This window comes from Zalophus californianus, chromosome 3 (assembly GCF_009762305.2).
Source record: "Zalophus californianus isolate mZalCal1 chromosome 3, mZalCal1.pri.v2, whole genome shotgun sequence".
Lineage (NCBI taxonomy): Eukaryota > Metazoa > Chordata > Mammalia > Carnivora > Otariidae > Zalophus > Zalophus californianus.
The window spans coordinates 146,557,657-146,573,367 of NC_045597.1; the positions used below are offsets into that span (position 1 = coordinate 146,557,657).

General features: G+C 37.0%; 1 protein-coding gene across 1 annotated transcript in view; it reads left to right on the forward strand.

Annotated features, from left to right (window-relative positions):
* Positions 1-3,623: 3,623 nt before the first annotated feature.
* The window catches only part of ZNF804A (zinc finger protein 804A), a 281,510-nt gene continuing 269,422 nt past the window's right edge, over positions 3,624-15,711 (forward strand). Inside the window, exon 1 of the mRNA XM_027590087.2 lies at positions 3,624-4,090. Coding sequence (XP_027445888.1) covers positions 3,980-4,090 — 111 coding nt within the window. The 5' untranslated portion in view covers positions 3,624-3,979. The remainder of the gene's footprint in view (positions 4,091-15,711) is intronic.

Sequence of the window (15,711 nt, forward strand, 5' to 3'; positions counted from 1 at the left end):
CCCTCTGACGCTCTCCCCTCTCATGCTCTCTCTCTCTCTCTATCTCATTCTCTCTCTCAAATAAATAAATAAAATCTTTAAAAAAATATATTTTCTGATTTTGAAATATTGACTCTGCGTGTTTACAATAGCAGTTAGATATTTAAAGCAGGTCTCCAGGTCTCCAATAATTAGGTCTCCTAAATTCTCCAGGTGATTGAGAGGAAATATTTTATTTTTAAATATTTGGGTGGCATTGTTCCATAGAAATAATCCACGTCAAAATGATTACTAATAACAGAAATCAGAATTGTTTTAAGTAAATAATAGGAATTGGCCATGGATATCAGAGATGATAACATAATAGGAATTTAAAGATGCTTACTTATGTACTTACTTTCTTTACACCATGACAAAAGGAAAGAAATAAGAACAGCAAGATGGAAGGGCACAATAATTTATTGCTGTCTACTGATTTTAATTTTTGGCCATAGAAAGGTATGTTTCCTTTTTGAGATGATGGGGAAGTCCTGATATCTTACTTCTATCCTATCTTCTCTCTTCATTTTTAGCAAAATTCAAATGCAAACGTTCTTTCATGTTTGATATAAGAATTCCACTATGTGTAGTAGTTGTTTGTTATAGTTAGAAGCCAGATTGCACATGGTGGTGGCTCATAGTTCTGAACATTAAGGTTGATGGGATGAAGAGTCCATAGGTAACAGAGCTCATTGGTAAGGACATAATGACTATCATATAGTGTGATTAGTAGTTTTATTTGAATGATCATTATAGATGTGACTACTCAACTGATATAAGGGTAAACAAAAGGAAGCTGCACTCTCCTCTGAAATATGGCTATTTAATTTCAAGGTGTAGGTACAGAATCTTACTGATCACACTCAGTATTAGGTAATTTTGAGATAGATTACCTTATGTGTAGAGAAACAATGAGGACAAATTTTGTGCAAAAACATGTACATTCTTTTATAACTGTCCTCATCCTTCATGTTTTAGCAGCAAATCTATGGTGTGTTTATTACCATTTATATATAGGTTTACATGTGACAGTCTAAAGTCACCTCATTATACCCTCAAGCATGTAAGTAGCAAAAATAGCCTATTCTGATAGTGAAGTGACTCTTCAGAGATTAAAATATTTCGCTGAAATTTATTATTATGATATACATGTATCATAAGATATATATACACACATATATGTGATATTTATGATATATATACTATATAAACTTTGCCACTAGAAATACAATATGACTTTCCATATAGATGATATTTTGTTCCATGGGACAATTCCTATAAATGTTCCTGTTTCCTGAACTGGAAATTGAGCTTCATGATGTAGATAAAGATCTGAACATCTTGTCAGAAGTATTTTGAGAGCATAATATTTCAAAAAACATAGCTTGGGCAACTGTGACTTGCACACACAAGAAAACTACACTATCTGATTCTTTCACGTATGAAGCTTCTTCCATTTCCTAAGGAGATTCCTTGGTTTGGTTCAGTAATAGTGAAGATTTTATCTCGTCTAATAACTGCGAGTTTCCAAAACTTCAGAAGATGTAATGAAAATCATACAGGTCATTAGTTGTTCCCAAAATGATATGTACAGAGAATGCCTGCATCCTCAAAATATACATAAAAAATAGCTCTAATGATAGGTGCCAAAATGGATTTAATTTCCACACGATATTAGTGGGGAAAATTATTTTTTTTCTAATAGAATCATTTTCATACTGAATTCTAGCAAATTATTAGGTGATCTGTTCCACAGAGTATATAAGTTTTAGAAATCATTGCTCTCTATTTCTCCCAAGACTTCCAGACTCCCCCAAGTGGATATCTGAGAAATTTAGCCAATACCCCTAAATAACTGTGACACTTCATAGTGAGCTATGATCAATCCACATCAACTTTTTTTTCTTTGTTTGAATTGAAGCATGGCACATGGAGAATTTCCCTTAGATGAATCTAGCACTCCCCTCTTCTATCCCTGTAAGTTATAATTTACTCACATGATTATTGCCTCTCATAAACACTTTTTCTCTCCCTTCTCTTCTTTTCCTCTAAGAGTGATATCAAACTGGCAGACTCGTTTTAAGGACCATATTGTAGTTTGCAGAATCACTGCTATATTAAATCCTATATGTGGGATACCCAGAATGGAATGTCTTGAAATCTTGACCTTCAAATAGATAAACACAGGTTATTTCAAAGTGTAGTTTGCTCTGACATAGGAGCACCAGAATGTCTGGAATCTGCTTTAACCAATTAAGCCATTCAAGGCAAGAGGAAAATAAAGCCTTCAGCAAATCCATTGAAGGCACCATCTCCCAGTCTCCCACTGCCTGCTATCGATCTTTTTAAGTGCGGACTAATGAGTCGTATATATACCTGATGTGATGCTCTCACCCTACCATCTCAGAGGAGTTAAACTTACACAAAGAGAGAATCAACTGGGTGAGAGGGAGGGTGGCAGGGGCACATCCAGGCGGATGGTTGCCTTGCCCCCTTACAAACCAGCCTGATGGTCTGTCTTCAGGGAACGCAGCAGACCCCATCCCCTACTTTCCGTAACGAAACCATTAGTTTCTTTGCAGGAGATTTTCCATTCAGGTCGCTTCTAGGGCAAACGCTTTGTGTTCGCTACCACTCTGTAGTGTGAAGAGAACTACAGGGAAATGCAAAGCAGGCTCGCGGCGGCAGCTTCTTTGCGGCAAAGCATCCCTTTCCCTTCAGCTTTGGCAATTTAGGAAGAACCGAGGTTCTCAGGGGAGATGGGTGAGGGGAACGCCAGGTCCAAGAACACATTAACCAGGAGTCCCTGTTTTTACCTTCTATCCACTTCCACTCACATCGCCACAACTCCCCCCACCCCCACCCCGCGCCCTGGCCCCCACCTCTCAAACTACCGACACAAACACTGGTGATCTCTACAAATGGGTGGTGGTGGTGGTGGGTGGGGAACATTTTCTTTCTCTATGATTCTGAACAGGATCCAACCCTCATACTAAAAATACATTAAAAACAAATAAAATCAAATAAGCCAAACCCACTGGGTAGCAACTATCTCGGGAGAGAAGCAGCTGCTGGCACCTGCCTGGATACGCTGCAGTTGGAAGTGGTTGGCTTTGGTATTGAATTATTAATTTATTTGTCCCCCCTCACCCCCTCCCCCACTCCCGACTGGCAGGCAAGAAATCTCCGTCTCTTCATTTTCCCCTCCGCCCCCACCTTCGAGGAGTCTCCCACTTCTCAGTCGCGGGTCGCTCTGCCGCCCGCCCGCGGTGGCCGTCGCGTCCCTAGCCCTCCGCGGCCGCGGCGCTGCGCGGGGGGCGTCCCGCTCGCTGGGCGCTCCCACTCGCGCCGGCACCGTCGCGGCCGTGGGTCCTGGCGGCGGCGGGGGAGGGCGGGGGAAGGCAGCGGGTGACAGATGTACTCCTCTGACAGCTCTCAGTATCAGCCCAGTGGCTCCCTGCCATTGGCTCAGTGCAATGGACCGGCAACGCCGCTCACTATAATAACACTCATGCCTGCCAGCAGCCGCAACTCCGAGTGCGGGCGCCGAGCGCGGGGGATGCTGCTGCTGCCTCCGCCGCCGCCGCCGCCGCCGCTACCGCTACCGCTCGGGCGGCTCCCGCTGCCCGGCTCAGCTCGGCCGCCGCGCCTGCACTGACTCCCGCTCAGTCCTGCTGCCTGGCCGGCCCCTCCCAGCCCGGGATCCTCCCGCGGGGCGCGTCGCCCCAAGGCGAATTAGAAAAGAAACGGAGACTGAGAGGGAAAGCGCCGAGAGCATGCGGAGGCGGAGGAGCCTCAGCGCGCTCGGCAGAGGGGTGTAGTGAGTCTGTCTCCCCAAGGCGTTTGAGAGAGGCGGCGGTTCGCCCTCGCGTCGGATCCCTAGCCCACCCTACCCGGGCTTCGGCGCGCTGCGGCTGTGCATGGAAGCGGCGGCTGCGGTGGAGGAGGCGGCGGCTGCCCCATGGAGTGTTACTACATTGTCATCAGCTCCACGCATCTCAGCAACGGACACTTTCGCAACATCAAGGGAGTTTTCCGGGGCCCTCTCAGCAAGAACGGGAACAAAACTCTGGTAATAGCTGCTGTTTCTCTCTTTCTCTCTCCCTCTCTCTCTTTCTCCTCCTGCCCCTCCCCTTCACTAAGAGGGCATTTGGAGGATTGAGGTTACTGTGAAATGTTGGAGGTGTCGCGTTTCAATTTGGTTTATAATGTATCAATTTATCCTTCTTGTGGGCGTGGGGTGAGAATTAGGTGTAGAAAAAGGCTGTAATTTTAGGGAAACTGCGATCCATGGTTTTGGTTGATACTTCGACAATGCTCTGGACTCTCAACACCTCACTCCCTAATGCTGGAGATTACCACAATGTCTCCTTATTTGAAGCAAATTGTGTCAACAAGACCTTTTTTTAAGAAAGAAAATAAAAGCACCCTAACCCCAAGTGACCCTCTAACATATTTTGGCTTAGGAAGCTGAAGGTGAATGAGGATGTGGGTGTCTCCGATGGAAGCGGGAGCCATGTGACTGGTGGCGCGGAGTAAGTGGCGGGATTGAGTGATGGTCTCGGAAGGAGTTCGCGTTCTGGCTGTCTCCTGAAGGACCAACAGCAAACTTCTCTAGTGAGAAGTTGTCAGGACTAAGCTTAACTGAGTGACTCCAGAACCCCTTGTCGCCCACTTTAAGCTATTCATTCAAAAGAGGTTAGAGATAAATGTGAAGGGCGAGCATTATGTCACAATCGGAGCCACTAGGAAGCATGCTAGACAAATAGAACCCATGCAGTTGCTGGGAGGTTCTCACTGGACCACAGAGCTTCATCTTTCAGCATCCTAGTCGAAAGAGCACTCCTGATTGGTGGGAGAGGACGTGCTGAGCATTGAGATAGTGCAGGGTAATAGCTCTTACTTTTTCTAACAAATCCCCTCTTAGTTACAAAACCTCCTTGTGGAACTGACTCCTGAGAAGTGTACACTTCAAAAAAGAAAAAAAAAAGGAAGTAGGGAAAAAGCTTATTAAGGTTAAGTACTGCGAAGAGAGTAGAGCTAGAGTAAGGTGGTAATATGCAAATATATGTATCACTAAAGTCTGAGCCCCCCTTTTTTTTTACAAAGTGATTACTGAACTTGAGTAGATAGAGTAGAAGTTTAAGGACAGACTCAGTTAATCCATATTTTAAAATATGATTCTACATAAATTTTTTACCAAGTGCTGTGATGTTTTCTAAAAATGAAAAGTTCTCTTCTGAAGTTTTAACTGAATTCTGGCACTGATAAACATTTGATTTTTTTTTCTTTCTCCCTTGAATCTATTGGAATCCTCCTCTCCGCTTATTTAAGATGCAAATAAGCAGGGTTAGTTTGTTGCTTTTATTGTTGTGGATAAGATTGGTGTTGAACAAAAGAAAGTGAAAATACTCCTCTGTGGTCTTTCTTTGTGGAGTATTATGCAGAGCAATAGGCAAAGGCTAAGGGGATTACTGAAATTGTTTTAGCTGTAATTATTTTCTTAAAGAACTCAGCTGTGTGGGAAGGTAAATATTTTGGCGGGGGGACTCTTCAATTTGAAGAAAGCATGCACTGGTTTGTTTTTTAAATCAAGTTTTACTTCTGGGAAAAGGCAAACTTAATGAACAAGATCTCTATAGTTACAATAACGGTGTAGGTAAAAGAAAAGAAAAAAAAAAAAAAACATAGTAGAGTACATAGAAGAAAAAAAAAAGTTGCCAAACCAGAACTTGTTAAAATTCTGGTAATCTTGATTCTTAAATCAACCTTGGGTTTCTAAGAGTGGTTTCATTTCCTTATGCTGATTTGTTTGTTGTGGGTTTGAAGTCAATCAATTCTTTATCACTCATATTGACAAAAGATAGGTTAAAGTCTAGATTTGCCAGTGTAAGTTTGGGATTAAAAGGTGTGTTAAAAAGCAGCTACTAAATGAGATGAATAAATATAAATGTGGTCAAATGCTGGAGCAACAAACTAGAGGAAGAAGTGTTAGAAATAGCTCTTATCATATTTCTTTTAGTTATAGTAAAAGAACTTACAGGGACTTAATAGCTTATTCTTCCAGATTTTGTTTATAAACTGCCCAAGTTTGTATTTCCTGTGTAAGAGATTTACACTGAGTAAAATTACATAGATTTTCATATACGGTCCAGCTGTATTTGAAACTATTACTTTACAAGGTAATATATGTCATATGTTTATTCTCTATATGTCTTTTGATTATTTTTTTATTAAGGAGGGTGAGAGTTATGCCTGTCTTTATGTATAGCAGAAGAAATCTAAGCATATTCATCAGTGTTTTTAGTTAAATAACTATCTAGACTTACCTAATAATGTATTCTTCAAAAAACATAGGATACTTTGAAACTTTAGTATAAGCTAAAATGTACTATAAGCTAAAATCAGAAAGTGAACCTGAAACTTCTCAGAATTAGGAAACTTAAGAAACACTAATACTATCTTAAAAATGTACATACACTACATTTTGAACATTTTCAAGTGAGAATTTGTGGTTATTACTCTTTAATCTCATTTTAATAAGGTAAAAATTATGACTCTTTTTACTTTTTTGTCTTTGATTTTGACATATTTTGAATTTTGCCTTTAAAAACATAATCACATTTTTGCATTTTGATATGTATATTAAGTTGAAAGAATTTTAACAATATTTCAAGTGTTTTTTCTTATTTCAGGAAAGCACAACTTAAAACCATTCAGGGAAAAAGTATTTTGATTTTTCCGAAGAAATTCCAATTATTTTCAGTTACTGGATAACTAATGGATATTCTGACCATTTTTTTAGTTATTTTTAAAGATTTATAATCTTTGAAAAATTACTGAATAATTTAAGATAGCCTGTAACTGGTAATATAGTATTCTTTCATGAATTAGAAGTTACTTATAGAATAAAGTTACCTCAGGCTTCAGTGACATTGATTAATTGCTTTAGCCCTAAAATCCAGAATGTAATCCTGCTACTTATACTGAGGAGATTATCAAACTGTACAGTCTTTCCATAGATCATATTATGTCCCTCACACATACAATTTAAAAAGATACTTAAAGATTAAGCTTGTTGTTAATCTTGACCTTATTTCTGAACTTTTAAATAATTCCTCTTGACAATTTTAACTGAAAATATACAAATCTTCATTTTGCAGTGTCTTACAAACAAAGAGAAAGGTCACTCTACTTGTCATGATTTCTGTTATAATAGTATCATATCTGTGATATAGCTTTATGTCCATGGAATAAGAGATAAGCTAATATTTTATGACTGCTCCAGAATATGTCTTAATAAGTTATATGGTTTAGTGGCAATGAATAAAGTTTACCATCCATATAGTCTCATTCTTTCCCTTAGATTATCTCTTAGATATAACCATTATGTATAAAATTGTTTATTGGATACGGACATTTTGTTATACGTATGTTTTGTCAATTGAGCCGCAAAATTTCTTTGCCCTAATTATATATTTAAAAACTTTTAATATAAAATACTTATATATTTAATACATAATTTAAAAATACACTTGATCACTTTTAATATGGCATTTGGAACTTTAAAAATCATTAATTTGTTCATTACATTTTGTTAGTCAGCATTTTTATGTCTCATAAGAGTATTAAGTCTATTTTACTGACTATGTAATTAAAAAAAAAATGAGTGATGATTTTGAGGTCATACAGTAAGTCAATATTATAATGCCAATTTCCTAATTCCAGACATATTTCTTTTATAATTTAGATACTAAATTAGGGATTCCATAGGAACTGGTGTGTTACTATCCACACTGATTAAAGATATGGTGTTGGTGTTATCTATTTTATGAAGGCACTCTATTTTTCCACTTGCCTTCAGGTGCGGAGAAATAGATTCACAGAATAATTTGAATTCAAATATATTTTAAGTTTCCTCTTCCAATTGGCAAACATCAATAATTTCTGTCTGGCCTAAGCCCTGTTTCTGTAGGCTGCCCTCCTTTTCCAATATATTAAGTTCTAGAGTTGGCAAGAAAAGAAGTATTAATTTATTAATCAGTTTTCAACATACTTGTTATGTAGTTCATTTAGATTTATTGAGATGCTGCAATTGTAAAGCACTATTTTAGGCACTACAAGCTCTGTGCTAGGTGTTATGTGTCAAATATTATTCATTAAGATGTTTTCATGTACACTCCTGTTCATTTTTGAATGTGCTGAAAAATTATTCACATATTTTGACATGTTTGCAGGTTTCTTGTCACTCAGGAAGTTTTCATATGTATTCTTTTTGAAAAGAATGAAAAAGTTCTGGATTTTTTCCTCTGTGTATACAGGAACTCACTAAAGTTAAGAGTCTTTGAAATATATGGTCTTTTGTTCTAATTATCATCATCTAATATAACATTATTATTCATGTCATTTCCTTGCACATTTCTATATCTCCTAGAGAATGTAATTTAAAAGGTTTCTCCACTCATTGAAACCCATTTATGTGGCATATTTAAGATTGTGCATAAGACTAAAGAGACCAGTTGTTAAATTAGTGCTGATGAAAAATTATCATTGTTAGATTAATACCCTTAACCTTCCTTGAGGATATTAATATTAACACATTTTTCAAGTAAGGAAAATAACTTATAATTGAATTATTGATGGTATGACCTACTAAAAAATATAAGCACTATTTTAAGGTAAATGTTGTCAAGCAATACCCATAATGCCGACATACCTTGGTTAGTGCGTTAAATATTAATTGAATTATTTTTGATAGCTGAAATTCAAATAGTGATGGGATATCTTGTCATCACTTCTAGTTCCTCACCAGGTTATTGATGACTGTAATTACATTTTTACTGAAAACACAGATCAGCAAGAGCTTTGGGGACCACCTAGTCCAAGGCTTCATATGGTTGCATTTAGGGTCAAATTCAGGGCTGCAGAAGTAGTTTGTTTAGTGTGCACTGTGTTTTAAAATATTTGGCTTTAAACACCATTCAAAGAAGAACGCGCTTTGCAGTTTGCTGCTGTTTACACTGTTCTTTATGATTATTTAGGTTTTGCACTTATTTACCTTACCTTCTTGACCAATGAAGGTACTTGAATTTCCCACCTTAAAGTCTGTGAACCAAATTTTACATATAGGGAGACAGAAACATTTTCACCATTCTGCATGTGCCCTTCATTGTACCAACTTTTCGATGGACAATAGTCTTCAAAAAAGTTTTGGCGTATTCATATTTTTATGGTATCCGTTTCCCATATTTTGGTTGAAGTGCTTAAAAGTATTCTCTAGATCATAACTCTAGGAATACTATCATAATAAAGAAGTGTGTGATTTGAGGGTGATACATTTTAAAATTGCAAACTTTTGCTCAGGCTACAGGTATTTTTGCTAATTTCTTGGTTTGGGTCTTTTTAAAAATTAATGTCGAATATAATTTTATTCTTTAATTTATACTTTTAATAAACATGTTTAGTTAATGTAACATATTTGGAAAATAGTTTTGAAAGTATTATGCACAGGGGAAATAATATTTTATTATTGTAATGATAATTCAGTGTTGAAATAATTTCCTCCAGTGACCCTGTTTAACTGAGATATTACTATTTTAGGTAATGGCTGTGTATTAGGAGTTTGAGTGACCTTCCAGAACAAGAAAGATAGCAGTTTTAATCTATGGTGTACTGCAGCCAATATTCATGAAGAAATTTTGTATATCACTTTTTATATTGCTAACTACAAAAATAAGAAATATAATTCTCTTAATTTTTCTTTCTAAAAATTGTAGCTGAAACCATTTGATCTATTTCATTCTAAATTATTCTTTGGCTCTGAGGAAATGTTTACCACATATACTATATTATGATGGTGTTTTCAACCAGCAAGTTTTCATTAATTTTTTTTAAAGATTTTATTTATTTATTTGACAGAAACATAGCGAGAGAGGGAACACAAGCAGGCGGAGTGGGAGAGAGAGAAGCAGGTTTCCCCCTGAGGAGGGAGGCCGATGTGGGGCTCGATCCCAGGACCCTGGGATCATGACCTGAGCCGAAGGCAGACGCTTAACGACTGAGCCACTCAGGTGCCTTCATTAATTTTATAAATGTATTATAGTACACTTTTTATCACAGTATAAGATAAAATGGATAATAAATAATTAAAACTTAATCCTAGTTGTCAAAGTAAACAAAATCTGTTACCTGATGTAGTACTCTGGACTCTTTCATAATGGTGTGACACCATTAGAGGAAAGTTACATACTTTTCTAGATGTAAGAACCTTAAATGAATTCAAGGCTTATGCTGACAATGCCATATTCAAATTAAGAGAAAACATTTTTTTCTTAAATAACTTTAGAAAAATGAGCTTTGCTGTGTTTCATAGCTAGCTTTTTGTTGTCAACCAGCATAGTAGCCCATATTTTAATCAAACACTAGTCTTGTTTCTGCGAAGGTATCTTGTAGATGTGGTCAATGTTTACAAGCCACTGACTTTAAATAGGAGAGTTTACCCTAAACCAATGTGTATGGGTCTCATGCAATAAAATGAAGGGCTTTTAGAGCAAAAACTGAGGTTTCCTGGAGAAGAAGAAAGTCTGTCTCAAGACTGTGGCATCAAATCCTGCCTTGAATTTCCAGCCTCCTGACCTGTTCTACAGATGCCCCACAAACCCACAATCACATAGTCAATTCCTAATTCCCTAACATATAAATCTATCTATCTGTCTATCTATCTAATCTATCCATCATCTGTCTATCTCTCTATCTCTCCTAATAGTTCTGTTTATCTGGAGAACCCTGACTGATATACTGAAGATCAGTTTATTGTATCTTTTTTATAATAAGGTGACTCAATATTTGAACTATAAATCGTATTCAGACTTAATTGGAAATAGGTGAACTTGATATTATTAAACTCTATAGCTTAAAATTGCTTGACCTTATTGTGGAATGTTTCTGTTACTTTATAAAAAAAATTATAACTTTATTTTAAATCTTTGCCTGGATTGCAATCTCTCCTCCATCAATCCTCTGACCTCCCCACAAAAACTTTTATAACTATGTAAAATATACTATTCTTATCTGTTCAGCTCCAAGAGATAGTCACACATGCTATCAGAAAGTCAGGCTCTCTTCAAATGAGAAAATATTTTAAGCAATATCAAGAGTGTATAATTTGGTAGTTTAAATTTAAGAAAATAGTCTTTAAAGGGTGGCTATGTAAAATGAAGGACTTAAGTTTTACAAAACAAAAATGTTTCCATAGAAATATACAGAGTGTTGTCAATGCCCACCAGCCAAAAACAACTGAAACACAACTCTAGCTGAACCAAGTTGGACACACTGGTACTTGTTGGAACAAGGTAAACTGCACACCATAGGGAACCGTGGTGCATCTCATGAAGTGGGAATAAGGACTCATTTTATAGGATTTGAGATTGGGTAAAGTGATTTTATGAATAAAACCACTCTTTTATTCTGGATACCATGAGAAAGATGGGCCAGTTCAATGGTTGGTTATCTCAGTACTTCTTATCTAGCAGGCCAAGAATAGAGTGGGGGTAAATCTGTAGTTGTTTAAAAAAAAAAAAAAGGCACTTTTTGCTCATGTTGGCTGGCAGATGGGGATGTCTGGTAACAAAAACAGCATTTTTGTGTTTGTCTGTCCTCAAAGATGATTGCTGAGTGGTCTTGTTTTTTTTTCTGTTCCATCACGCTCATAGACGACCTTGTCTGATGTTAGTGGGCTGTGAAACTCTTTGTGTTTGATAAGAGAAAACCGCACTTTACTCTTAGATCCAGATAAGCTCCTTGGTGACAGTTCCCAAGGACTGCTTTTTTCTTTCTCAGATATGACAAGTGAATGGATGGTTGTGAATAGGCAGGAGGCAAGGCCATCAGTGAGGATGATTTCAAGGAAATGAGATCCAAAGCTGGGGACTTTTCGGGGTGAAGGAGGGAGGGAGAATGGTCAATAATTATCAAGGTGAAACAAGGAAGACATGTGTCCTGCACTGGCACATTAATGTGAGGATTTGGGGAGATAAAACATCTACCCATCTCTTGAGAGAGATACAGGGGAATTTTTCCAAGAGAGACAGTTCAGTTGGAACAAAAAGGTGAAGAGAAACTTCAATGCAAAGTCTAAAGCTATAGAGATTTTATTGATATTAGACATTTCAGAGTTCCAGAAGGCATAGTCCAAGTGTTTTAGGACATGTGGAAATACAGAGAATTGTATCATAAAAGAGGACATACCTGAATCACATGGAGATTAAAGTCCAGAGAATGAAGAATTTAGAAATTCTGAGCTTCTTGTGTAACTGATGCCATTGAGGATAGAGGGTAGGATAAAATTGGTTTTGATAATCCCAGTGCAGGTCGTGGCAGCAGTGGGATGTTGGAGGCTGACAGAGAGGTACGGGTTCCGTGGAGAGCACTCAGAGTTCTTAGGCTCACCTTTGACTCCTTCTGTGAGATTGAGTTATGCATGGCCCTCCTCTGAGCCTCAGAGCTTTTCCTGATCCCTGCTGAACTGTTATGGCAGAGGGGCATGGTTAGTCCTACTGCATAGATTTCCTCCCATATTCAGCCACTGGAGATTTAAAGTATTAACAATAATTCAGGGGCGCCTGGTCAGCTCAGTCAGTTAAGCATCCAGCTCTCGGTTTCGGCTCAGGTCGTGATTTCAGGGTGGTGAGATAGAGCCCCACTTCAAGCTCTGCACTGAGTGTGGAGACTGCTTAGGATTCTCTCTCTCCCTCTCCCTCTAGCTCTCCCCACCCCCCACCCCTGCTCACACTCTCTCTCTCAGAACTTAAGAAAATAATAAGAATAAATAAAAATACTTAAAGTATTAACAATAATTCAAAGGTTAACCCATCCAAATTGCCTTGTTTGTGTCCTTCAGGTAGGAAACACCTATAGAATTCGATGTAGTGCGAGCAAATTTGGAGAGACTTTGGAACGGGTCTGGAGCTCAGGAGTTGTCAAGCACCTTAGATGGATTATGGAAAGCAGGAGAGTTTTGGGTAATAAATTATTGGGAAAGGAGTAAGACCAGTTGCAGAGAAGGAATGGGTTTAATGAGGAGAAATTTGTACTGAATTATTTTTCCTACAACTGGTCAAGGACAGAAAGATGGGATAAAATATGGATTCTCTCTTTATTTAATAAAAACATTTCAAGTGACATAGTCCAGTAGCCTCCAAGGGAATGTCAGTGGAAATATTGTAAGGTTACCTTTCAAAACTTGATATCACCTGTCCTTACTGAAATGAGACAAAGTACCTTTATGCTAGGGAAGAGAATAGCTGCTTTCACTCCAGGATTATGCCTTACATCCAGTTTAGCATGTCTTCATCAAAATACTCACTGTCATATTTAAATAGATTGAAAGCACAACCACTTTATAACCAGATGTATTTGAGCTCAAATTCTGGTTATACCTTGGTATCAGGATGTCGTGAGTGGAGCTGTTTGTAACCAAACCCCAAATATCAGCTCTGTACCTAAATATTTTTCTTTTAATTTTTTATATAATAGAAATATGCAAGTAGATCTTTTTTGACATTAAGTGGCTTAATAAGGTCAAAGACAAAAGGCTTTGATTTTATTTGTATTTTTTCTACAGTTCTAAAGTGGTTACTGTTCCAGCCATCACATCTACATTCTCATCTAGAGCAACAATGAGTAAAGGAGGAAGGACAAAAGGTTGAATGTTCTTTTTTTTAAGAAGTCTTACCCAGCAGTGTTTGCTTACCTCTCTTTTGATGTAGCTGTGCCACAGAACCACTATTAAGTGTGGGAAGGATGAAAACATGATTTTTTAAAAACACAATTAATTAAACTGGGCACACCACTAATCCCAATAAAATCAGTGTTATGTTAGTAAGAAAAAGAGATAATTGATGATACCAGAGAAGTCTACCACAACTAGTCACTGGCTTTATGGCCTTGGTCAAGTTCACCTTTCTATCAATTATATTATGTTTAATGGGGTGGATAAAAATACCTACCTAGAAAACATGTTGCTGATCTAATGAAAAGTAATTCACACAGGTTTGACACATAATAAACTTTAAATAAATGTTGGTAGCTGTCGACAATATTTCATACTGGAACATTCAGATCTTTATTAGAATCTCACTCATTCAATTCAATATATAAATATACATAATTTGGACACTTTGGTATTGAACAATATCAGTATTTCCTTATTTTCTCGGTTTGCTCATGACATCTCTTGTACACTTATTCCCATCCCAAGATTCACAAAGTCTCCTTCCTTAAGTATGGGTTGGGCCTTGAATATTCTAGGAGATAAATTAAAATCTTATGAAAATCTTCAGATATCAGCCATCCTTTTGACTCATAAAGTTCATGGAACTATATCCTGTACTCCTAGGAAGCTGGCTCTGTAGGAAAACTTAGGATTTCTTTTAACTCTCTTCGATAATGATTTCCATAGCTCTGATTCCCTTGCAAGGTCTTGGATCACTGCTGTTCCGATGTTACAAAATTAATACTTACACTAGGGGGCGGCATAACATTTCGTCTTGCTCTTACATAGACAGCTATAGTAAATAATCATGGATTAATAGATTTGTCAAATGTAGTTATTACAGTTTTATTAGTTAAAAGTCACTTTAAAGTTTCACTGACCCGTCATTATGGACATACGACATACCTAAGATGTATTTGCTGTATACTTTATTTGTATATTTCACCATGTAATTATTTTTTGCCTTAGTGACATGTGATGTATATAGCAAAATGGAACTGACACGGAGTTGGTGTCCAAGTACACCTTACTAGACTATCATTCTTGGCTGTAATTGTGTCCATTTTCATTACTGAAGTTGATGGTTCCAGGGTCTTCTAAGTATCTTCAACCAAGTAGTTTTATGAATCTTAATGCCTAATTTATTTTACTGACATAGTTAATTTATAATTAAAATTTGATGTACATTTGCATGGACTACATTATTAAGCAAAATAAAGACGGACTGTGATGACTGTTATTTGTTAACACAAGGATAGCTAAAACATGAAATAAAGAATAAATTGTGAAATAAAACTCTATTACATGATTGCCATAGCTCACATTACAGAAAAATAGTTGAAAAATGTCTGAGACTCAAATTTCCCAGTTTTATTAAAATTTAATGGAATTTCCTCCATACAAATTGGGATTACATTTCTTAGAGAAAATGTGCAGATTGCATAAACACACACTGTTCTATTTGTTACTAATCACTGTGAAATTATTGATGCAACATGACAGATACACTTTTTATGGATCAGGACTTAAAGGAGTTGATACTATGATACATGCTGCTACTCAAAAACTCAGGAGGCTATTTTTCAGTTAGAATGATACTAATAAAATTTCAGATTTAGCATATTGCATATTGCTGTACTGGAGAGCCACATTAAGACAATCTATTACCATATCATTCCATGGTATAGGGTTTTGAAGTAAATAATAGTAGTAGTAATAATAATAAGAAGAAAACAATTTGCTCCTCTTTTACAGTGCCTAACATAGTTCTAAACATAATTTGATGATGTAAGAAAAAAATTGGGAAAAAATTGGAAACCAAGGATATCGTTTATTTATAATGTTAAATCACTCTAATTAAAATACTGTATCAATTCAATTCACATATGCTGTAATCAGTAATTATTTACCTTCCAGGCACT